This window comes from Microtus oregoni, unplaced genomic scaffold (assembly GCF_018167655.1).
Source record: "Microtus oregoni isolate MIOR12 unplaced genomic scaffold, Mior012 000020F_ref0000438, whole genome shotgun sequence".
NCBI lineage: Eukaryota > Metazoa > Chordata > Mammalia > Rodentia > Cricetidae > Microtus > Microtus oregoni.
The window spans coordinates 39,322,925-39,347,256 of NW_024543079.1; the positions used below are offsets into that span (position 1 = coordinate 39,322,925).

The following is a 24,332-nucleotide window of genomic DNA, read 5'->3' on the forward strand; positions in this document are numbered from 1 at the left end:
AGGAATTCATAGCAGGAACCCAGAGCAGAAAAACCATGGAGGAAGCTGCACACTGGCTCTCTCCTGCTTCTGTCAGCCAGCTTTCCTATATGACACTGGACTACATGCTAAGGGGTGACACCACCCACTGTGAGCTGGGCCCCTCCACATTGTCATCACAGGGTCCCCAGAAGACAGGCTAAACTGGGTCCATTAACTGGCACACACTACATTATTTCAGTGATGTATTCTAGCTATCTGCTTCCCTCATGTGTGTCATGTGTAGGCAATGCAGGAATGTTTGCCCACACAGTGCATTTCCATGTCATTTTACTGTCCATTGCGCCACCAATATGTTTATCAGTGAAGAAGGAGGGATAGAAAATATAGCTTATGCAGAGAGGAATAGCTTCTTTTCTACACGTCATAATTTTCATTATTAGTTTTAACTTAAAGTTTTTCCTTATCACCATTATTGAGGAATAATTTAGGATTCATTCAAAGTATACAGATTTGATGGCTACACATTCTTGTGAGATGATCAGTCCACAAAACAGTTTCAACAGCACCCCAAAATTACCCCACATGCTTCTGCAGTCTATCCCTCCCTCCAGTCGCATCCCAAGGTCACCAAGGACATGCTCTCTGCCACTCACTATAGACTTACAGTAGACTGTACAGTATGAATTGTGCCTTCCTTGTTTCCATTAGTGTTATTTTGATACTTATCCTTGTTACAAGCACATGCCAGGCACTGTTAATTTCTCCTGCCAACCACTATTCCATTCTGTGTAGTGCAGAGACTACACTTCAGCTGTGTATTTGCTTGTCAGTGAGCATTTCAGTTACTTCCTGTCTGGAACCATTACAGACAAAATGACTATGAAAATGTGTGTGGACATCTCAAAGGAGGCACATGACTTCTTTTCTCTCATGTATGTAGCCATGTAGCAATGAAATGGCTGGTATAGCAGAAGCAAGCAGGTCCCCAGGGCTTGCGGGCCAGCCTGCCTAGCCCAAATAGCGAGCTTCCCATTCACTGGGAGACTTTGTTTCAAGTAAATAAAGTGGAGATGGAAGAATGTGCTCCTCTGGCCTCTGCATTTGAACACACACACACCTCTGCTCTGTTGAGCTGTCTTGAGATGTTGAATGAGCCCATACATTGATGTGGGATTCCCACTCTGTATGCTGTAAATATGCTTTATTGCCATTGGTTAATAAAAAAGCTACTTTCGGCCAATGCCTTAACAGAGTAAAGACAGGCAGGAAATCAGAACAGAGATGTAGGGAGGAGAGTAATGGAGCAGAGGAGATGCCACATAGCCTCCAGACACCTGCCCGCCTGCCAGAACCTTGCCAGTAAGCTACAAGCCTCGTGGTAAAGTATAGAATAATAGAAATGTGCTAATTTAAGATGTAAGAGCTGGCTAGAAATATGCTTAAGCTATTGGCCAAGGAGTGTTTTAATACAGTTCTGTGTGATCATTTCGGGTCTGGGCTGTGGGAAAACGAACAAGCAACCTCTGCCTACAGAACTAGTGCCAACGTGGCCAACTACATCCTAAGGGCTTGCTACACTATACACACTTGAATATGCACTAGTATTTATCTGAAATTTATCCTCACAGGTGCTGAGTGGAAAAAAATTCTCTAAATGACTGAATCCGGCTGAAAGACAGAGATATTAGCATTTCTACACCCTTCCCTTCGCCCCTGGTCTGGAGCCAAGCCTGGACTGCTTGAGATGCCCATTCAGTTCAGGAGTAAATAAGAGGCAGACCCCAACAGTCTTTTGAGCTGGTGCACTGCAAATAGCATTATTTAAAAGTTGCTAGTTTCTTTCAAAACTAGGAGATTTTCTTTCTACAGCAAATCTCTCTAGATGGTTCCAAAGGGAGCTATCAGTCACCAGCTTCCCTGGCCAGCAATTTCACAACATGGAATCCCTGCTCCACACACTAGCAGAATGGTTTAAATGCAAAACTAACCATCTCCTCAGTCAAATAAGATGTCATTGAACAAGGTCATTTCACTCCTTTGTTGAATTAACCTATGAAGAGTCAGGCACTGTGAGATAGAAAGATGCCAAACCATGGACCCACAACTGCTATGCTCACAGGAGTCAAGTCCTCAACCAAGAACGCTGGTGTGATGATATAGTGGACTAGGCCACTCCTTATTCTCAGAGTCACTCGGAAGAGCTTTGTCTAAGAAGGTGACTGTCCGAGTACAGGAAAGCAAGAGTGTGAGGGACAGGTGCTGCAGGGACATGGAGTGCACCTATAGGAGGGACCCGATGGGAGGATCGAGAGCTCAGGGACTGAGCTTGGAGTCCAGCAGTACAGCCCACGCGAGGAGAGCCACCAGTGAGCGCTCAGACTTCGTCACAGGCAAGAGGCTGCTGGTGAGGTCTGTGAAGAGGTCCGGGTTGGAGGTGGATGGCAAGAGTGTAGGACTGAAGAGGTCAGCTGGGGTGACAGGGGAAGGAGAACAGACTGTCAGGAGGTGGGATTGGCAGGGTGGAGAACAGAGGTCTGGGGACTACGTACTGCATTTTCTCCATCCCTCAGTTCATGTACAATAAGGTTGACTCCATAGCCGTGACTAATGCTGACATAAACATGAACGCTCAGATTAAAAAGGACAATGTTTGGGGAATCTTGCGGGTAATGGCCACAACAACCCACATGATTGAGCATTCAGCATTTTCCTCTGAGCACATCCAAATCCTCACTCATTTGATCTTTACAAAAGGCCCCTAAGTCGGGTTTTATTATTACTATTTTGTATGCGGAGTTGAGACAGAATTCCAAGCCACACACATAGCAAATGGTGGGATCGAGTTACGTAACCCCAGAAAAGCCCATGCCACTTCACCTCTGTTGTGCCTTTCTGACCACTCAAGACTTATTACAAGACACGGGGGGACAGGCGGGGCCAGCTGACCCGGGCTGCAGAGCGTTTTTGCTGCTTACTAACACCCGGCTTGGATACCTAAAGACCTGGCCCATCCCACTGTTTGAGGAGAACCCAAAGCTCTGAGCATTTCACCAATCAAGCCTCAAGGTACCCAGTCCCTAAAATGTGAGGCCAGTTGGCAGCAGCACACCTCCATCAAAGTTGGAACTCAAATCCCACAGTCTGATAACCTGTATGGAGAAGGAAAATGAAAAGAGGAGGAGGGGAGAAGCCAGCACAATTTTGGCCACGCCACAGTGAACTGGACTGGCTACTTTCTTAGAAGCTGAAGGGAGCGAGGCCTCTGAGGTTGACCTCTGACCTCCTCATACACATGACAAACAGGCAATATATAGTTAGGAATTTAGAAGGCCATGGAGCAATTGGATTGGTGATGTGTTCAACAATACAGCACCACACGTCACACAAGAATGGCTCTGTGATTTGGCATTAATTAACATTAATCCCTTGTCATTTCTCACCTTGAAACCCAAAGCTAGAACAGGGGCCTCTCTCAGCTGGAGCAAACAAAACTAAGCAACAGGAATAGAAATCAGAATGTGTGTTTTTTCAGCTACAGTGTTGACATGCGGTTCAACTTCAAGGGATCCAGGAAGCTTCCCAGGGTGATAAAAATGGTTCATACTCAGTAGGGATGTTTGTTACACAGCTGTTCATATTTGCTTAGACTCACTAAATGATACACGGCAATTTGAGCATTTTACTCTATCCAAACTGAGTCTCAAAATTATTCAGAGCTAGAGCTGAGCTAGTAGTTTAGTGGTATAACACTAGCTTAGCGTGTGCAGCAGCCTAAGGTCTAATCCCGTGCGCCCAGCATATGCAGCAGCCTAATCCTGTGTTAGTTTTTGTCAACATGACGTAAAATCGAGTCAGCTGAGAAGAGGGAGCACCTTCATCAAACTGGCCTGTAAGCAAGTCTGTGGCCATTTTTTTTTTTTGAAAGATGGTTGATATGGGAGGGCCCAGCCCACTGTGGGTGGTGCCACTCCTGGGCAGGTGGTCCAGGCTTGTATGAGAAAGGCAGCTGAGCAAGCCTTGGGGAGCAAGCCAGTCAGCAGTGCCCCTCTCTAGCTGCTGCCCTGACTCCCCTCAGTGATGGATTTGTCTAGAGAAGTGTGAGCCAAAGAGACCCTTTCTCCCCCAGTTTGCTTTTGGTTAGTAATTTATCACAGCAACAGAGTAGCAGGATGCCCCAGTAAGGGAAGAAAAAATTCAGAAAATTTTAAGTATCAGATGTTGGATGTGAGCTTGTTTTCTCAGGTAGCCTGTTTTGCCTGCCACAGAATTCATCCTTGGTACTTTCTGGAGTCCTGGACTTCCATTCCCTGCCTCATGTTATGAGAAGGCCCCCTCCTCCACAGGCCTAAGGACTGTGGCACCCCACAGATCAGCAGTACAGAAGACAGGGCAAAGTTTCTCTGATGCCCATCGTCCTATAAAACCCAGAACACACTCATCAGTGTGTAAATTTTCCAACAAGTGAGAGGCTGTAAGGTACCCTCTGCAGCAAACCCACTGAGAAACAGAATTAGCATCCTAGAAAAAAAAAAGAACACAGGAGAAAGATGTAAAGTTTGATGTTCTTTTCCCTGTCCACATCCTTCTGGGTCCTTGTCATCTTAGACAAACCTTCAAGTTCCTTGTCTTTAGGATGTTAGGGGTGACAATGACACAGAACACACAGCCCAGGTCCTGCCCGAGTGCTGCTGGGAGACAGAGCATCTGAAGGCATCAATCTATTAAAGCCTTTGGTGACCACTGGAGAGATAGCCGGGCAGCTTGCTGCTCTTTTGGGGGACCCAGGTTTGGTTCCATATCCACATGACAGTTCAGAACATCTGTAACCCCAGTTCCAGTATGGGATGCCCTCCTTAGTCCCTGTCAGGTACCAGTCACACACGTAGTACCAGGTACATGTGCAGGGCACATCCATACATTTAGGTAAAACACTCATACACATAAAATCAATCAATCTAAAGCAGAGTTTGTAAGAGCTTGCGGTGAAGGGGAGCGTGCTTGTGCAAGTACAGCATCATTTCTGCTATTTCATTCAGCGACCCGCCTCTTCCCCGACACACGCTCACCACACATGCCTTGATCAAGTCTTCAGAGCTTTATCCTCCGTTTAGAAACTTTACCAGAAGTTGGAAACATTTTAACTGCTCAAATCTGTTACAGTTTCTCCTGGGGGAGAAGCACTCCCAGAGCCAGCTCACCTGCTTGTGAAGGTCAGGGCCAGTGCGGTGGCCAGGTGAGACATCAGCCTGAGCGCCTGCATCTGGTGCTCGATGATCCTCACCTCTTCTTTGCCCTTGGGCCCAAACTGCCTTCGGCTAGAGAAAAGGAACAAACATGACTTTTACCAAAACGCAGTAAGTAGGTAACTTTATCTTCATAGCTGCCAGTGATGTTTCAAACGCTGCAGGATACAGAAACCCAAATCTCCTAAAATGCGGTTAAGGCAGTAAGTTAAGATAGTCCAACCGTCCGAGGAAAACCCCAAGCAAGTTTTTTAGTTTTCCTAGAAATGAACCTTCCCACCATGGTATATGTGGAAGGCAAAACAGATCTATCTACTACATGGAGTAATTTGTACTCCTTAACATTTACATGACATTTCCGAGCTTCAAGTGCCCCACGATCATTAATTATTCAGCTTTACTAGGTTTGTAACATAATTAATAGGACAGGAGCCGTAGCCTAGAACATATTTCAAATGGACATTCTCAACAAGGAGGGTGGTGGTGGCCTCCGCGCGGCTGTCAGATGCACAGGTAGATCATTACTCTCAGCCCTCCTAAGTCCCCTGCAGTGCTGCGTGGCATAGTATTCAACTGAAGCCCCTGTGTCTTGTTACAGTGGCTGCAGGGCACTTGGAGGCAGGTGCATCTCATGTCTTTCCTCAATGCACTTCCTGGGACTGTCCCTGTAGCAATGCCCATGGGCAAACCCTGGTGCCGGCCAATACTCTCTGACTCGGGTTGATGATATTCTGCTTTGAAGTAGCCATGAACTTAGTTTTTATTTTTAAAAAATAACAGCTTAAACACACACACACACACACACGTTATCAAACATCCAAAGCAAACCTATGTTATAGACACTATTGAGCCAAGGATACCCATGCACTTACAAGCAAATTTTTCAAAGTTTTAATTTTTGCACCTTTGAGGGTCACATCAGTTATCTGCATATCAGATATCCATATTATGATTCGTAACAGTAGCAAAGTTACAGTTTTAAAGTAGCAACAAACTTGATTTTATGGTTGGGATCACCACAACATGGGGAACTGTATTAAAGGATCGCAGCATCAGGAAGGTTGAGAGTCATTGGCATAAGGCATTTACAAATCACAACTTGTCTGTGTCAGACATGTGGGAGGGGAGAAGGCAAACCAACGCAGGCATACACTGGGCCAGAACGCTACAAGCAGAGTGAGCAGACATCCCTGGGCACAGTCTGACCACTCCAGACGGTTGTCCCAGGAACACTATTATCCCCTGCCCTTGGTCCATGCCCTTTCGCCCACACCATCTCCACCCAACCACAGCAGGGCACGGTCTCAAATGAGAGGTTGAGCAGTATGCAGGGTAACCTCTCAGTTCCAGCTGGAGCATGATGAGTCCAAAAATAGAAAAAGAAACTTCATTTTCAATAAGGGTATCATCATAATGTTAGGTTATTGCTATGGACTGAATTGTGTCCCCACAAAATTCATACACTGAAGCCCTAATTCCCAAGTGACTATTTGGAGATAGGGCTTTTAGGAAGTAACTAAGGTTAAATGAAGTCATAAGGGTGGGGTGCTAATCTGATTTACCCAGCAAACCCTCCTTCAACTCAGTGTGTTGCAGGAAGGTCAGGTAAGGACACTCAAGAGGACAGATCAGAAGACAAACTACACAGACACTGAATCTGCCGGTTCTTGGACCTTGGCATTCCAACCACAAGACCCAGAACCACAAGACATAGATGCTTATTGTTTAAGTTTACCCCATCTATTGTGTTTTTGTCATAGCAGCATAAATGGTCTCATGCAGTTACTTAAAATGTTCTATTTGTCCCCACTCTCTAGAGTTTTAATTCTGTTTTATAATTCTACTGTAGGTTTATTTGCAATTATTAAAGCCCAATTTTCACACTAGACATGGCCATATGCAGCCCACTCCTCTGGGAGACAGCTGTGCCACCAGTATATTAGATTCTGGGCACCTGCCATGTTCAAGGTCAAGTCCCAGATATGGAGCTCATAGCCCAGAACACAGAGAAGACCCAGTTATGATGGCCCAGCCTTCCATCCCTGTCAATCACCAGTATTTCATCTTGGATTTCCAAAATATCATTTCAGGGTACTCTACTCACACAGAGATGGCAAAGGAAATGATCAATAACAACATCTTTTAGATCTTGATTTGCTGAAAAATCATGATAGCCGTACAATTTTAAATAGAGTTCCACCGAAGTTTCTGTTTCTTCAAGCAAGTCTTTGCTTTGGCACAGCACACAACAGATACACAATATGGAATGAATGGGTTTTTCAGATGAAGAAACACAGGCAAACATGGCAGAGTGGCCTGGTCAAGACCTCAAGGAAGGTTTGTTGGATGCTAGATCAGTGTGGGGGTAAGCAGCTGCCAACTTGTTGACAACGTGGCAGGATCTAGAGTCACCTAGGAGACGAGACTCTGGGCAAACCTGTGAGGGATTCTCTAGATTAGGGTTACTGAGGTGGGAGACCCACCCTGAATATGAGCACCATTCCATGGCCTGGGCTCCAAGACTGCATAAGACAGAGAAAGCTAGCAGAGGTATTTATCACTTCCTTCTTCTGTACTACAAGAAACAGTGTGACCAGCTTCCTCACGCCCCCTGTGTCACGCCCTCCCCACCATGGCTCCCAGTGCCAAGCCCTCCCCATCACGGCTCCCAGTGCCAAGCCCTCCCCACCATGGCTCCCAGTGCTGAGCCTTCCCCACCATGATCGACTGATGTTTAAACCGGGAGCTAAAATAAACCCTTTCTTCCTTCAGTTGCTTTTTCTCCCGAGGGTGTTTGATCACAGCAAAAGAAAACAAAACTAATACAATCAGTTTCCCGGTGTGATTTGTGATGGTCCCACTTCCTCTTTGACTCTTATAGTTCAATATGGTAATAGGCACGGGCCAGAGAGACCACCAAGAGTCCACACAGCAGGCCTCAGACTATATCTCTTCATGTGGCAGGGAGATCGGCCAATCTACTGCAGGATTCTAGGTGATTTCATAAACTTGAGAGGTTTTACAAGGATATATGCATATATTTTTAGATAGTCTTTGTAAAATGGAATGATCCAACAGCTGTGGAGTCTGCTCTCATGATGGGGTGTGCGGGGCTTTAGGGCCACCAAACTGTTTGCTCAGGGCATAGTTATCTCTGCCCTGCAAACCTTCAGAGTGCCATCCACTCACTGAGTTTAACTGATGGCTCAGGAGGTACTGGGTTTCTAGCCCCATTGCCTTAGACGGTCTTCTATAGTTGTGAAGAGACATCACGACCATGGAAACTCTTATAAAAGAAAGCATTTAATTGGGGCTGTCTTACATTCAGAGGTTTAGTCCATTATCATTATGACAGGAAGCATAGCCACCAGACATGGTCCTGGAGGAAGCTCAGACTTCTACATCTTAGCAGACAGCAGGAAGAGAGTGAGTCACTGGGCCTGGCTTGAGCTTCTGAAACCTCAAGTCTGCCTCTAGTGACATACTTCCTCAAACACCAACTCCAGCAAAACCACACATCCAATAGAGCCACTCCCTAGGATCCTATGGGAGCCATTTTCATTCAAACTACCACACCCTTCATGGATGGGTTTCTTTTCTTCGGCCACAATAATTTATCACCACCTCCTAACCTGACGATTACTTCTTTGACACATAGCCACACACAGGCATTTAAAGTATAGGAGCCAGATGCTTGGGAATCTAATCCAAATGCCCCTGTCTGGTATTTAGGAGTTAACTTGGGCCTTGCTTGAACCTTTAATGATTCTTTGTACTTTCTGTCCATGCAGGACTCACTGCCTCCACCAGCCTCAAACCCAACTGTCTGGACTCATCTGTGGTGAACCAGCCACATGTTCTCTCTTGACACTGAGACTGTTTTGATTTTTCTCCCTCTCTTTAATCCGTTCCTTCAAAAACCCGAACAGAACCAAACCAATCAAAGCAGAGTGGCTTCTCCTTAGAATGTCCTAAGTATTCCCTCTGTAGTCCTCCCTCCAATGCCAGTCTCTCTCTCTTTCAGTCTGCACTAACTGATGGTTGCTGATGCTTCTCCTCCCAGAGCCTTGCTGATCCTGGACTGTGAGCCCCACCTCCCAGGGTGAGCTCATTCCTAAAGATAGCAAATGATGTCCCCATGATTGCATCATCCAAATGTAAGCTAGCAAATCCAGAAACCCCAATACCTCGTGTATAAGGCTATTACAATGTAGGACACTGATGCCCAGTACAAGTCTCCCCAGGTGACACCCAGGGCCAGGTATCAGACCACTGAGGAGAGTTTCAAGATATCAGAGTGCTAGTATCAGGCCTAGTCTGCTTAACCTGCTTAGCCTGCTTAGCCTGTGTGGTCCATCCTTTCCTTGGCATCCTCCATCTCCTCATTGACACTGCTGGTTCCCTATGAGGCTCTGCTGGGTGGACACCCCCTTTTTTCTAGGGCACTATGAACAATGAGCCACTTAAAGATGGCAATCTTCCTGACCTGTTGGCCTCCACATATCTGGAAGTTAGAACAACCTACATGTCTACGGTCTCTGCTATCTGCCTCATAGCTCACACCTGCTTATTTTCATGTGCCCCAGCCTGGCCTGGAGCAGGGACTTCCAGAAAAGAAAGAAAGGAGGGCACACTGGATACCACATCATCTCAGCAATTGTACTCCAGCTTCCCACCTGCCACCCCCATTCTTTCCTGAAATGTTTACTTATTTATGGTTGTTATGAACAAAGAAGTAACTCTGACAGTAGAGCTATGGTAGAAGCAGTAGACAGAATAGAAATTGATGAGACTGAGAAAGCAGGAGAGAGGAGCCAATCCCTGTAATACCGACAGCCCTACCCTGGCTTTCTTATAGGAGAGCAGAAGGAAACCAGTGGATATACAGAAAGTGGGGCACACCCGCTCCTTTCCTCAGATGCTGACAGTCTCCAAAGCACTGAACGGGAGTTTCTATTGACTCTTTACCTATCTGATACTCTACCTGGTTTTAGAGGTGGCACTAAAGATTAATGACTCTTCTGCTCAGAGATGCCAACAGAGATTAGTCCTAGGACGGCCACTATTAGCCCCAAGCTGGTTGGCTAACTGCAAGAGAAGCAGCAGATAAAAAGGAATATCGAGTCTCCGGGCCGTAGAAAGTATGGCCCACATGGCAACCTTGCCCAGCCATTCTGAGTCACCCTCTTGTTCATGCTGTCAGGACCCAGTTGGGCACACTGAGGGTTCCTTCCCTGGTTGCCAGCATCTTGGCATACTACCCCGAACACAGCTCACTGGGCTGTAATCCCTGCAGCTGGCCAGCAATTACTGCCTGCCAGACATTTTTATTGTTCCAAAATATGATCTATATGGATACAATATTCTTCCTGTCTTTTCTTCCACTGGGTTACTATTTTTTTTGTTAAAAACACATGTAAAGGGTATATTTTTCTCTGTAAACACAATTCTTATTTCAGCACTCCCTCCAAAGGAAAATAACTCAAATCACTTAGCTTTCTCCTGATCTTTATAAAACTAAGAGCCGTGCTGATATACACAATGATAGCCACGTGAAAATCCATCCAGGCCTCAGAGAGAGCTGAGAATGATGCTTTTTAGAATATAGATCTGAAAGGCTATTTCTGGACTCCAGCAACAACTAAGGAATGGAGGAAACATTTATTTTCGGTTGTTGTATTTCATCCCTACTCAATTTTGAACACGGCTGCTTAAAGCAACATTCGCGGGAAGTGACACAGCTATTAATCACTAAGGCAGCTACTGCAGGCGCAGCCTCTTGGGGGGACCGTGCTGCCTGCCTTCCCTGCTCTCCCTCTGGTCTCTTCTCCCAAAGGAAGCCAGTGACCTACTAAAAAGATAATTGCTTCCCATGTTTCCTGCTCCGAAGCATCATTGCCTCAGTCTGCTGTGAATGACATGCAGTCACCCTGGAAGGAGGAAAGCCTGCGTGGCTGAGCCTCTGTCCTTCACCCTCAGTCTCGGGGTACAAGCCAAGGGTGCAAGCTAGTTCACAGGCATCTCCTCAGCCAGGAAGAAGGAGAGGAAAACTCACTTCGTTCAGTGTCGTGGTGCTGACCTCTGCAGATGAAGCTGGGCCTCAGACACATATCCATGGCCACTGGGATTTATTAATAATTCAATTTCAGGCTACAGTCAAGGGAACCGGTGAGTGTCCTCAGTGGGACACCCACATCCCATATCACTTTACAGAGATACCTCAACCTGTCAGAGAGCCCCAGCCCAATGCTTTCTGTTTCTCCTCTCTTAGGGGGACACTCCTAGGTTTAGAACTTAGCATGCAACTATTTGTACAAATCAGAGAGAGAGATAGAATTTGTGTGCAGTGTGTGCATGTGTGCAGCACACATACGTCTGGGTATACGTGTCTGTGTGTGTGCATGTGTGCAGCACACATATCTCTGGGTATACGTGTCTGTGTGTGTGCATGTGTGCAGCACGCATGTATGTCTGGGTATACGTGTCTGTGTGTGTGCATGTGTGCAGCACACATGTATGTCTGGGTATACGTTCTGTGTGTGTGCATGTGTGCAGCATACATATGTCTGGGTATACGTGTCTGTGTGTGTGCATGTGTGCAGCACGCATGTATGTCTGGGTATACGTGTCTGTGTGTGTGCATGTGTGCAGCACACATATGTCTGGGTATACGTGTCTGTGTGTGTGCATGTGTGCAGCACGCATGTATGTCTGGGTATATGTGTCTGTGTATGTGCATGTGTGCAGCACACACATATGTCTGGGTATACATGTCTGTGTGTGTGCATGTGTGCAGCACACATATGTCTGGGTATACGTGTCTGTGTGTGTGCATGTGGAGGCAAGAGGTTGACATCAGCTGTTTGTCTCTATTCTTTCCCACTTATGTTTTAAGCAGGGTCTCTCACACTGATGTTTTGAGCAGGATCTCTCACTTAGCTAGAGCCTGATGCTGTGCTCAGGATGCACAGCCAGCAAGCCCCTGGGCTCTGCCAAATTCCATGCCCCCAGAACTGGAGTTACAGATATATGCCACCGTGTCTGGTTTTTAGGTGGCTTCTAGGGATCTGAACTCAGCTCCTAATGCTTGCATGTCACACACTTTACCCACTGAGCCATCTCCCCAGAATCAAAACCAAAGATTTTAAGGACCCTGTCATAGCACTGTGTAAATCTAAGATGTCCCTATGAGCTCATATTTTAACATTTGTCCTCCAGCTAGTAGTGTTATTTTAGGAGGGCCATGGGGCCTTAAGGAGAGCCTAGCTGGTCACTAAGGGTGGACACTTAATGATTACAGAAGAACCTGGTTCCAGCATTGTCTCCTTTGGAAATGTGAGGAGACTCTACTACACATTCCACAATAAAGGCCTTTATGCCTTCCTTGCCGTGATGGACTGAAACCTTGAGTCTAACTAATCCTTCCCACTTATATTTCCTTAGTTGTTTGTGTGGAGTGTATTGGGCATGGCTACACTAACACAAGCATTTATTGAACCCAGAAGACTGGGGTCCAACTATCAAAAACCTGGCTTCTTATTATCAAATAATGTATGGGTATCAACACCCCAATTCCCAGCTTCGAGCCTTGCCACACTCAACCTTTTCTGATTCCCATGGGGTCAAGCTTGGCATCAAAATGGGGACTGGCTTCCCATAATGCTATTTTTGTTTAAAGCTGAATGCCTAATGGTTTTCTCTTTGTACTCTGAGAAATCCTGCACAAAACATCATACTTGACATGTTAGATCTACCAGGTTTTAGCTGTCACTCTTCAGCTAAACAATTTTCCATCCATCTCTACAGCTGATGAAAGAAGTGTGTGTCTGCAGGTCTACTTATGCATAGATAAACATTGCTTTCCCAGTGGCCTTGGGCAGAGGAGATGGCTCAGTAGATAAAGTCCTTGCTTTGTAATCACCTGAGTTTGGATGTCAGCCAAGTCAACCTTAGACAAATACAACCTCTGGTGGTTGGGAGGAGACAGGCAGATCTGGGACTCCAGCCAAAATGGTAAGCTCCAGGTTCAGTGAGAGACCTTGGTTCAAATAATAGTAATAACAACAACAAAGTGAAAAGGGTTGAGGATGGCGCCTGGTGAAGACCACTGCCCTACACAAGCACATGCATTATTGCTGCACACACACATACACGTATACACACACAAACAAAAAAAAAACCTTAACTGTAATTAGTATGGAAACTGCTCCCAAGAAAGCTTTCAAAATAAAATTCTAATCTTGTAAACTCTCTAGAAATAACATTTGGGTCTCCAAACATCCTGATAGTGATGGAGGAGGAATGTCTGTGAACCAGCTTGCACAATGACCTTGCACCCCAAGACATCTCAAGGTCAAGGGCAGATGCTAGACACACAGTTCTTCTTCCAATGTGAGATTAATGACAATGACAAGTTTTAAACATGGGCTATTCAGTGAGAATATACAGAAAGATATGTTAGTTTATTGCTTTGATGTCACTGCTGGAAAGTCTACATGGCAAATGAGGACAGTGGCCCAAGCCTACAGACAGAGATGCTGGAGCCTGCATGCCACTGCTAGTGTGCAGCTCTTTAGGAAAGAGCCGTTGCCATCATTCTCCCCATCTCCCTTTCTCGCAGATCATGCCAGGTCTCTACCCAACAGGCAGCACACAGAAGTTGTGGTCAGTATCTGGCAGGGCCCAAGACTTTGCTCTCTGAGATGGTGAAGACCATTTTCATCATTGGCACCGTGGCAGCAGCACAGAACGGAGCATCCTGCAAGAGTCTGGAGTGATTAGGAACAAGGCACTTTTTCCTCTGAGTCAATGGGTGATTTAAAGAGCTCAGATGCCCTTCAGACCAGAGATAAGGACCCACAGCACTCTCCCTGTGTTCTCCTGAATAGGTTCTTTCTGACCAAAGTCACCATCTGACAGAAAAGACCAAAAGTAGGCTCTCCTTGCAGCAGAGACTGGCCAAGATCCCTGTTCTTCTTTGAGGGTTCTTCTATTTAAATAAAAGTAGATCGGATCTATCACATTCTTGTTCAAAGAAACTTCTTTAACACAAACACCAAGGAACATAGCTTCATTTCTGGTCAATATGCTCTTGTGCTATTCTGGTGCCTGTTGTTGCCGGTGGGAGGCGATCCCAGGACTGAGCCATCACATCCCAGTTTATATCACTGGTGGGGCAAGGGGCAGCAGAAGACATGACTGTGGAAGCCCAGGCTTGGGACCATGCATACCTAGCTTGGGACCATGCACACCTGGCTTGGGACCATGCACACCTGCCTTACAAGAGATGCAGATGATGCCACCTGTGTGTGGGTTGTCTTGTTCAGGAAGTCTGTGAGCCTCAGGTTCCTTGACTATAAATGGGCTTAGAGTGACAGCCAAGTGAGATAAAGCTACATGCCTGGTATATCAGTTGTCCAAGATACAGCAAGGGCCACCATCAGAGTCCTTACCATTCAAACCACAGTCTTCAAGATAATCCGCCAGTCTACTCGTCCCTAAGAAAGTGATTAAAAAATTTTCCCAAAAGTTGTTTTCTTTATTCTGTCCACCAAAGCTTCTATAAAAAGGAGAAAGTCTGCTTCCAGCATTCAGTTAAAAAAAAATGAAATTGGTCTTCACAGACCTCGAAAAGAACAGTACTCAACTTCATATGGAAAAGCAAAAAAACCAGGATAGCCAAAACAATCCTGGACAATAAAAGAACTTCTGGAGGCATCACAATCCCTGACTTCAAACTCTACTACAGAGCTACAGTACTGAAAACAGCCTGGTATTGGCGTAACAACAGACAGGAGGACCAATGGAACCGAATAGAAGACCCGGATATCAATCCACACATCTTCGAATACCTGATTTTTGACAAAGAAGCAAAAAAAAAAAAAATCAAATGGAAAAAGAAAGCATATTTAACAAATGGTGTGGGCATAACTGGATATAAACATGTAGAAGAATAAAAATAGACCCATATCTATCACCATGCACAAAACTCAAGTCCAAATAGATCAAAGACCTCAACATAAACCCAGCCACACTGAACCTTATAGAAGAGGAAGTGGGAAATACACTTGAAAGCATTGGCACAGGAGACCACTTCCTAAATAGAACCCCTGCAGCACAGATACTGAGAGAAACAATTAATAAATGGGACCTCCTAAAACTGAAAAGCTTCTGTAAAGCAAAGGACAAGGTCAACAAGACAAAACGGCAGCCTACAGAATGGGAAAAGATCTTCACTAACCCCACCTCAGACAGAAATCTGATCTCCAAAATTTATAAAAAACTCAAGAAATTGGTCACCAAAAGAACACATAATCCAATAAAAAAAAATGGAGTACAGACCTAAACAGGGAACTCTCAACAGAGGAATCTAAAATGGTTGAAAGACACTTAAGGAAATGTTCAACATCCTTAGTCATCAGAGAAATGCAAATCAAAACAACTCTGAGATTCCATCTTACACCTGTAAGAATGGCCAAGATCAGAAACATTGATGACAACTTATGCTGGAGAGGTTGTGGGAAAATGGGAACACTTCTGCATTGCTGGTGGGAATGCAAGCTGGTACAACCCCTTTGGATGTCAGTGTGGCGATTTCTCAGAAAATTGGGCAACAACCTTCCTCAAGACCCAGTGATAACACTGTTGGGTATATATCCAAAGGATGCTCAATCATGCCACAAGGACATGTGCTCAACTATGTTCATAGCAGCTTTGTTTGTCATAGCCAGAACCTGGAAACAACCTAAATGCCCTTAGACCAAAGAATGGATAAGGAAAATATGGCAGATTAACACAATGGAGTACTACACAGCAGAAAAAATAACGACATCTTGAATTTTGCAGGAAAATGGATGGAGCTAGAAAACATTATTTTGAGTGAGATACCCAGACACAGAAAGACAATTATCACATGTACTCACTCATAGGTGGGTTTTAAACATAAAGCAAAGAAAGCCAGCATACAAATCACAATCCCAGAGAACTTAGACAACAATAAAGACAGTAAGAGAGACATACATGGATCTAATCTACATGGGAAGTAGAAAAAAGACAAGATCTCCTGAGTAAATTGGGAGCATGGGGATTTTGGGGGAGGATTGAAGGGGAGGTGAGAGGCAGGGAGGGGAGCAGAGAAAATTGTAGAGCTCAATAAAAATCAATTAAAAAAAAGAAAAAATGAAATTGATGAGAAAGAAGGCACACTAATGCTCATGTTAAAAAGTGTATGTGTGTCTGTAAGTATGTTTGTCTCTGTGTGTATATGTGTCTGTATGTGTATGTCTCTATATGCTTTGTGTATATGTGTGTCTCTGTATGTGTGAGACTGTTTGTGTGTCTGTCTATGTGTCTGTGTGTATGTGTTTGTCTGTGTCTGTGTGCTATGTATTTGTATATATCTGTGTATGTGTGTATGTCTGTGTGTGTATGTATATCTGTATGTGTATCTGTGTGTATATATGTGGTATGTCTGTGTGTATATCTGTATGTGTATCTGTGTGTATATATGTGGTGTGTGTCTGTCTGTATGTGTGCTTGTCCGTTTCTGTGTGTGCTGTGTGTTTATGTATCTGTATGTGTCTGTCTGTATGTTTGTGTGTATGTGTTTGTCTGTGTCTGTGTGTGTGCTGTGTGTTTGTGTATATCTATGAATGTCTATGTGTATATGTGTACATATGTGTGTATATATGTGGTGTGTGTCTGTGTGTATGTGTCTGTCTGTATGTGTGCTTGTATGTTTCTGTGTATGTGCCGTGTGTTTGTGCGTATCTGCGTGTCTGTGTATGTACATGTGTGTCTGTATGTATGTGCATGTGTGTATATCTGTGTGTGTCTGTGTGCATATATGTGGTGTGTGTCTGTCTGTGTGTATATGTATGTATATATGTGTGCTGCATGTTTGTGTGTGTCTGTCTGAGTCTATGTGTGTGTATCTGTGTGTCTGAGTCTATGTGTGTGTATCTGTGTCTGTGTGTGTGTCTGTGTGTCTGTCTGTGCTACATGTCTGTGTGTATGTCTATGTGTGTATATGTGTGTGTGTCTGTGTATCTGTGTATTTGTGTGTGTGTCCATGTAGTGGAAAACTGATATCAGCTGCCCCCTTTATGTATATTGAGGAACAGCAGTGATTTTTCCCTCTGAATTCCAGGCTGAAATAAGATAGACAAAACACAGCTTGAGGATGGTGTGGACAAAGCCATGGTAGCAACAGATTCTTTTCAGAGCCAATCAGCTGACCTTAGTGAGGAGCCTGAGTGATATTCAGTTGGCTACCACACAAGGGAAATTAATTTACTTTTTCAGAACTACAGCCTTAGCAATAGCTATGAGTGACAAAAGTTGGTTAATGTTGGGCATCAGGACTGGGCTTCCTTGAGCTGTATCCTAATGACTTCAAAACAAATCTACAATGTTGTAAAATGTGGAGACTTAGATTACAGCTGAGACTCTCTGGCATGGGTTAATGGCTTCACTGTGGAAGTAGTCTCTATCTGAGATCCTGTCTACAGGGTGACATTCTCCCTGGTCACACCATCTCAGGATATTGTAGCACCTCAGCTGCTCAGGTGAGGAATAGATTCCTGTTGGGAGCCAGGCCATCATTCTCTCTCTTCTCCATCTACAGCAGGTGCAGCAGTAACTATAGGCATCGATAACCTGAACAGCCAGCCAGAGACTCTGGTCTCACCAGGGGGTCAGAGACAAACGCTGAGCCCTGGTACTCAGCACCCATCACTGAAGATGGACACTGGGTGACAGAGCACCCATATCTCAATGCCTCAGAATAGCCTTGGCAACAAGAACATTTCCCTGAGATAATTAAAGGAGAGCTGGCATCTCCACCTTCGCTCAATCCACAGCCTTAAAGGTAAACGGTGTCTTTAGGCTCTTAAAACACCACAGCCTCTCAACCATAAACACGGACTAACTCTCTACAGAGTTAGATCTTTGTCTCGTTTCATCAATGTTTTCAGAACACAGGTCTCATGGACATTTTCTTTTCTTTTCTTTTTTTTTTTTTTTTTTTTTTTTTTTTTGGTTTTTCGAGACAGGGTTTCTCTGTGGTTTTGGAGACTGTCCTGGAACTAGCTCTTGTAGACCAGTTTGGCCTCGAACTCACAGAGATCCGCCTGCCTTTGCCTCCCGAGTGCTGGGATTAAAGGCGTGCGCCACCACCACCAGGCTTGGACATTTTCTTAAATGTGTGCCTAGTAGTTAACATTTTTATAGAATTGCGCAATTCTATGGCACACAACGACTATCTTTCACACACCTCACACACTTCTCACACCTCTCACACCTCTCACACACCTCTCACACCTCTCACACCTCACACACCTCTCACACCTCTCACACACATCTCACACCTCTCACACCTCTCACACCTCTCACACCTCACACACCTCACACCTCTCACACCTCTCACACCTCTCACACACCTCTCACACCTCTCACACCTCTCACACCTCTCACACACCTCTCACACCTCTCACACCTCTCACACCTCTCACACACCTCTCTCACACACCTCTCACACCTCTCACACCTCTCACACCTCTCACACACCTCTCACACACCTCTCACACCTCTCTCACACACACACACACCTCTCACACCTCTCACACCTCTCACACCTCTCACACCTCTCACACCTCTCACACACCTCTCACACCTCTCACACACCTCTCACACCTCTCACACACACACACACACACCTCTCACACACCTCACACCTCTCACACCTCTCATACCTCTCACACCTCTCACACCTCTCACACACTTCTCACACCTCTCACACCTCTCACACCTCTCACACACCTCTCACACCTCTCACACCTCTCACACCTCTCACACCTCTCACACACCTCTCACACCTCTCACACCTCTCACACACCTCTCACACACCTCTCACACCTCTCACACACTTCTCACACCTCTCACACCTCTCACACCTCTCACACACTTCTCACACCTCTCACACACCTCTCACACCTCTCACACACCTCTCACACCTCTCTCACACACACACCTCTCACACCTCTCACACACCTCACACCTCTCACACCTCTCACACCTCTCACACCTCTCACACACTTCTCACACCTCTCACACCTCTCACACCTCTCACACCTCTCACACACCTCTCAGCTCCTTCTTTTCTTGCTCATTTTTTTCCTTCCCCATCCCTTCTTCTTCCTGCCCTCTTCAATTTGTTTTCTTTGTTTGTTTTTGAGACAATGTTTCACTGTGTAGCCCAGGCTAGCCTTGAATTTTTGGTGAATCCCCTGCCTCAGCTTCCCAGACTACTAGGATTACAGATGTGCACAACCATGCCTGGCAGGAATTTTACTCAGCTCCATTTCAGTCTGTGAATGAGAAATATGTTCCGTTTTGTTTCATCTGCGAATGTACTGAAATGTCACCTTGCTGCATACAGAATTCTGGTTTAATGGCTCTTTAATGGTTGGGAAATGGCAAGCCACTTCCTGTGACCTTCACCGGCTTCTGATGAGAAATCTGCTGTGATTGTTTCTCTCTTCTGCTTTCAAGAGTGTTCCTTTTTTTTTTTTTTAGGTTTCCATTTTTTCTGCAATGTGTGTGCACATGAATTTCTCTGAGTTCCCCCTTGTAGATAGGATCAACTTTTTGAATCTGTAAGTTACGACTTTTTGACAAGTTTGGGACTTTTTATCTTTATTCCAACTACATTTTCACCCTTGCCATCTTTCTCATTTATGTCTGGACATAAGCACACATGCATTGAGTCCTTTGTTGCAGTTCTGCAGGTTGCTGAAGCTCTGTTCTCTTTGCTAGTCTGCTCTCCTCTTCCAGCTCGCTGATTCTTTCCTCTGTACTTGTTTAATATTTAAATTTTAAATGACTCCCATTACTTTATTGTGTGTATGAGGAGGTGCTGTGGTGCATGCGTGTGGACGTCAAAGGACAACTTGTGGGAGGGAATTCACTTTGTCTCCTTCCACTGTGTGGGTCCGGGGGATTGAACTTGGGTTACCAGATTTTGCATGAAACACCTTTATCATTGAGGCATCTTAGGGATGGGGAGATAACTCAGAGGAAAAGTGCTTGCTATACAGCTATACAAGCATAGGGACCTGAGAGATCTTGTCTCAAAAATAAGGTGGAGAATCAGCTACTGGTCCCACCTGTACATATGTGTGTGTGTGTGTGTGTGTGTGTGTGTGTGTGTGTGTGTGTGTATATGCACATTCTCTCACACACATATACACGAATGCTGTAGAATAATCTTTTATACTCAAATTGGCTTAATAAAATGCTGATTGGTAGTAACCAGGCAGGAAATATAGATGGGTAACCAAACTAAGGATGATGAAAAGGAGAGGGTAGAGTCAGAAGTCACCAGTGGATACAGAGGGAGCAGGAGATGAACATACCATGATAATAAAGGTACCACCACATGGCAGAGTGTAAATAAAGAAAACGGTTAACTTAAAATGTAAGAGTTAGTTAGTAATAAGCCTGAACTATTGGTCAGGTATTTATAATTAATATAAGCCTCTGTGTAATAATTTGGAAAGTGGCTTCCAGTTATTTATAAACTGGCATGTGGGATAGAAATGCTCAAATATAAACTAAAAATAAAAAAATGATTTTTTTCAAATCATTCCAGCATCTCTATGATCCCTGTGTTGGTATCTCCTTTTTTTCCCATTCTATTTGAGATTTTTCTGGGTCATAGAGTAATGAGTAATTTTCAACTGGAATACCTACATTTTAATGCTACATTTGGAGTCTCTGGGTCCTATTTAAAATTCTGGATTTCTGGCCTGTTGTGGTCTAGAAATGAATTATTATTAAGAAGCAGAAGTAAAAGCCCAAATGCCCTTCTTGGCCCCCATTGACTCTCAAGTCACGCTGGGTCAGAGTCCTCCTTCTCTTTGGGCAAGTGCAAGAGTTCTAGCCCTTCATCTGATCCTTACCAACCCCACAGTGGGTACAGCATCATCTCTGCTAGGATGGATTAGAGTATAAATCCTCCAGGTCCCTGACACCCTGCAGCTGGAGGGAGAAGGAGATGCTAGGTGGAGTAGATGTCTAGGTCTCCCACAGTATCGCGACCACACAAGAAGTACTCAGCCTGGTAACAGACTTTAGAAAATCCACTATAGACACAGAAGGCAGAGGCCTAGCCCTTTGTTGGTATGGGGTAGGGATGGTGTCATAATTCTTTGTGTGGAATTAGACTACACAGAACAGCATTATCTAAAATTTTTCTGTCTTGACAGGTGTCCCTTGACTTAACCTTTAATTAAGGAAAACAGGCTCAGGGTGTGTGTGTGTGTGTGTGTGTGTGTGTGTGTGTAAGAGAGAGAATGTGAATATGTTTTGTAACTGTGTGTATATATGTATGTGCTTGTTCCTGTGTGTATCTGTGAGGTATGTGAGCATGTGTATGTGTTAATGTGTGTGTGTGTGTGTGTTTGTGTATGTGTGTACACATGTACATGTGAGTGCTCACTGGTGTTTCTGGGTCATCAGCTCCCCTAGTAACTACTCGGAGACGTGTGAGATAAAGAAACAAGTGGGAACTCCCTACAGAGTCTTCTCTCAGACCGTGAGGTCCCAACTGCTGCCTTTTTGTCACCTTTCATTCTCCTTAGATTTCCTACACAATACCCAGAGTTCACAGATGTCCCCAGTGGAAGGAGCAGAGAAATGCACATTTATTCTTATCTTCCTGAAGGCAGTCTTATTTCAAGATTCTCCACATGACATATAAAGATGAAAGTTTTAGCAAGTCTACCATTCTTCAGCTGCTGGAATATGGAGAGTGGCAATATTAGATTTGTTGTCCTCTCTGATGAATAGGGAAGAACAGACAGAGAGGGAAGAAAGAAGACTGCATTGGCGTCAATCAGAAGGGACATGTCATATATCCTCTACTTTTATAAAAGATGCATCCTGTCTTAAAGATGCAACACCAATTAATGTGATACATCAGTAATAAAAAAACTCATGGAAATCAGTGTGAAATTATGAATACCTCAATGCAAAGGAGACAAGTGTAGGTGTTATAATTAAAGTGATAAACTCACCAGCATATACTAACATAAGCAGCTGTGAGTATGTCATGAGGGTTCTATGTGTGCTTTTCTTCTCTCCTAAAGAGTTATTATTGCAAATAACTTTTTAAATTTATTTTGTCATTAAATATATTTGAAGCTATATCTTCAGTATTAATTTCTTAGGGTAAATTTCCAGGAATAAAATGTACTATTTCATAGAAAATTGCAATTTTTCTTAAAATTCCTGAGACATATCACCAACTCACTTTCTAGAAAGATTCCATCAGTTTTGATTCCTTCTCCTGATATGTAAATCAACCTATCTTAAAACACTCCTGCAGGTCTGAGTAGTATTGTCTTTGCTAAATCATCAAAACAAAAGGTCACATCACTTAATATGCTTTTCTTTAGTTATATATAATTATATGTGTAAATAAATACACACACATATGTTTGGTTGTTGGGCAATTAGTGGAACTGTTTAGAAAGAATTAGGAGATGTGGAGAATCAGAGAGAGAGTGTGGAAGCAGTCGCATTCCTAGCCAGGCCCAGAAGCATCAGAGAGAGAGGGTGTCAGACAGCCACCCTGGCCTGGCCAGGAAGCATCAATGAAAGAATGTGGCGGCAGCCACAGTGGCCCAGAAGCATCAACAACAGCAGCCATACCCAAAGTACTAGAAGAAAAACTCCAACCCAAGGAAGTAAGCTACACCCACAAAAACACAGGCAATAGATAATCCCACAGCAGAAAATCCCAAAGAAGGGAAATGCACACACAATACAATAACAACAAAAATAACAGGAACTAGCAATCACTGGTCATTAATACCCCCTAATATCAATGGACTCAATTCGCCTATAAAAAGACACAGGCTAACAGACTGGATACAAAAACAGAATCCATCCTTCTGCTGCATACAAGAAATGCAGCTCAACTACAAAGGCAGACATCATCTCAGAGTAAGGGGTTGGGAAAAGATTTTCCAATCAAATGGACCTAAGAAACAAGCTGGTGTAGCTATCTTAATGTCCAACAAAACAGACTTCAAACTAAAATCAATCAAAAGAGACAAAGAAGGACATTTCATATTAGTCACAGGAAAAATCCACCAAGAGGAAATCTCAATTCTGAACATCTATGCTCCAAATACAAGAGCACCCACATTAGAAAAAGAGACATTACTAAGTTTAAATCATACATCAAGCCCCACACACTAATAGTAGGAGACTTCAATACTCCACTCTCACCACTGGACAGGTCTGCCAGAGAGAAAATTAACAGAGAAATAAAGGAACTAACAGATATTATGACTCATATGGACTTAACAGACATCTATAGAACATTTCATCCAAACATAAAAGAATATACCTTCTTCTCAGCACCTCATGAAACCTTCTCAAAAACTGACCACATATTCAGTAACAAAGCAAACCTCAACAGATACAGAAAAGTTGTAATAACCCAATGTACCATATTAGATCACTATGGCTTAAAGTTAGACTGCAACAACAATGCAAATTCCAGAAATCCTAAAAAGTCATGGAAACTGAATAATGCCCAACTGAATCACCCCTGGATGAAGGAAGAAATAAGAAAGAAATTAAAGACTTTCTAGAATTCAATGAAAATGAATGTACAACATTCCCAAACTTATGGGACACTATGAAGCAGTGCTAAGAGGAAAATTCATAGCACTAAATGCCTACACAAAGAAATTGAAGAAATTCCATACTAGCAAATTAACAGAACATCTTAAAGATCTAGAACAAAAAGAAGCAGACTCACTCAGGAGGAGTAGATGCCAAGAAATAATCAAATTGAGGGATGAAATCAATAAAATAGAAACAAAGAGAACAATACAAAGAATCAATGACACGAAGAGTTGGTTCTTTAAGAAAATCAACAAGATAGACAAACGCTTATTCAAACTAACTAAAAGGCAGAGAGAGAATATCCAAGTTAACGAAATTTGAAGGGACACAACAGCAGACACTGAGGAAATACAAAGAATATTCAGGTTATACTCCACAAAACTGAAAAATTTAAAAGAAATGAACAAT

The 24,332-nt window shown here is 44.0% G+C and overlaps 1 protein-coding gene across 1 annotated transcript in view; it reads right to left on the bottom strand.

The window, feature by feature from the left end:
* Acoxl (acyl-CoA oxidase like) overlaps positions 1-24,332 on the bottom strand; it is a 238,241-nt gene that overhangs the window by 130,608 nt on the left and 83,301 nt on the right. The window contains exon 9 of the mRNA XM_041670171.1: positions 5,181-5,297. Coding sequence (XP_041526105.1) covers positions 5,181-5,297 — 117 coding nt within the window. The remainder of the gene's footprint in view (positions 1-5,180; positions 5,298-24,332) is intronic.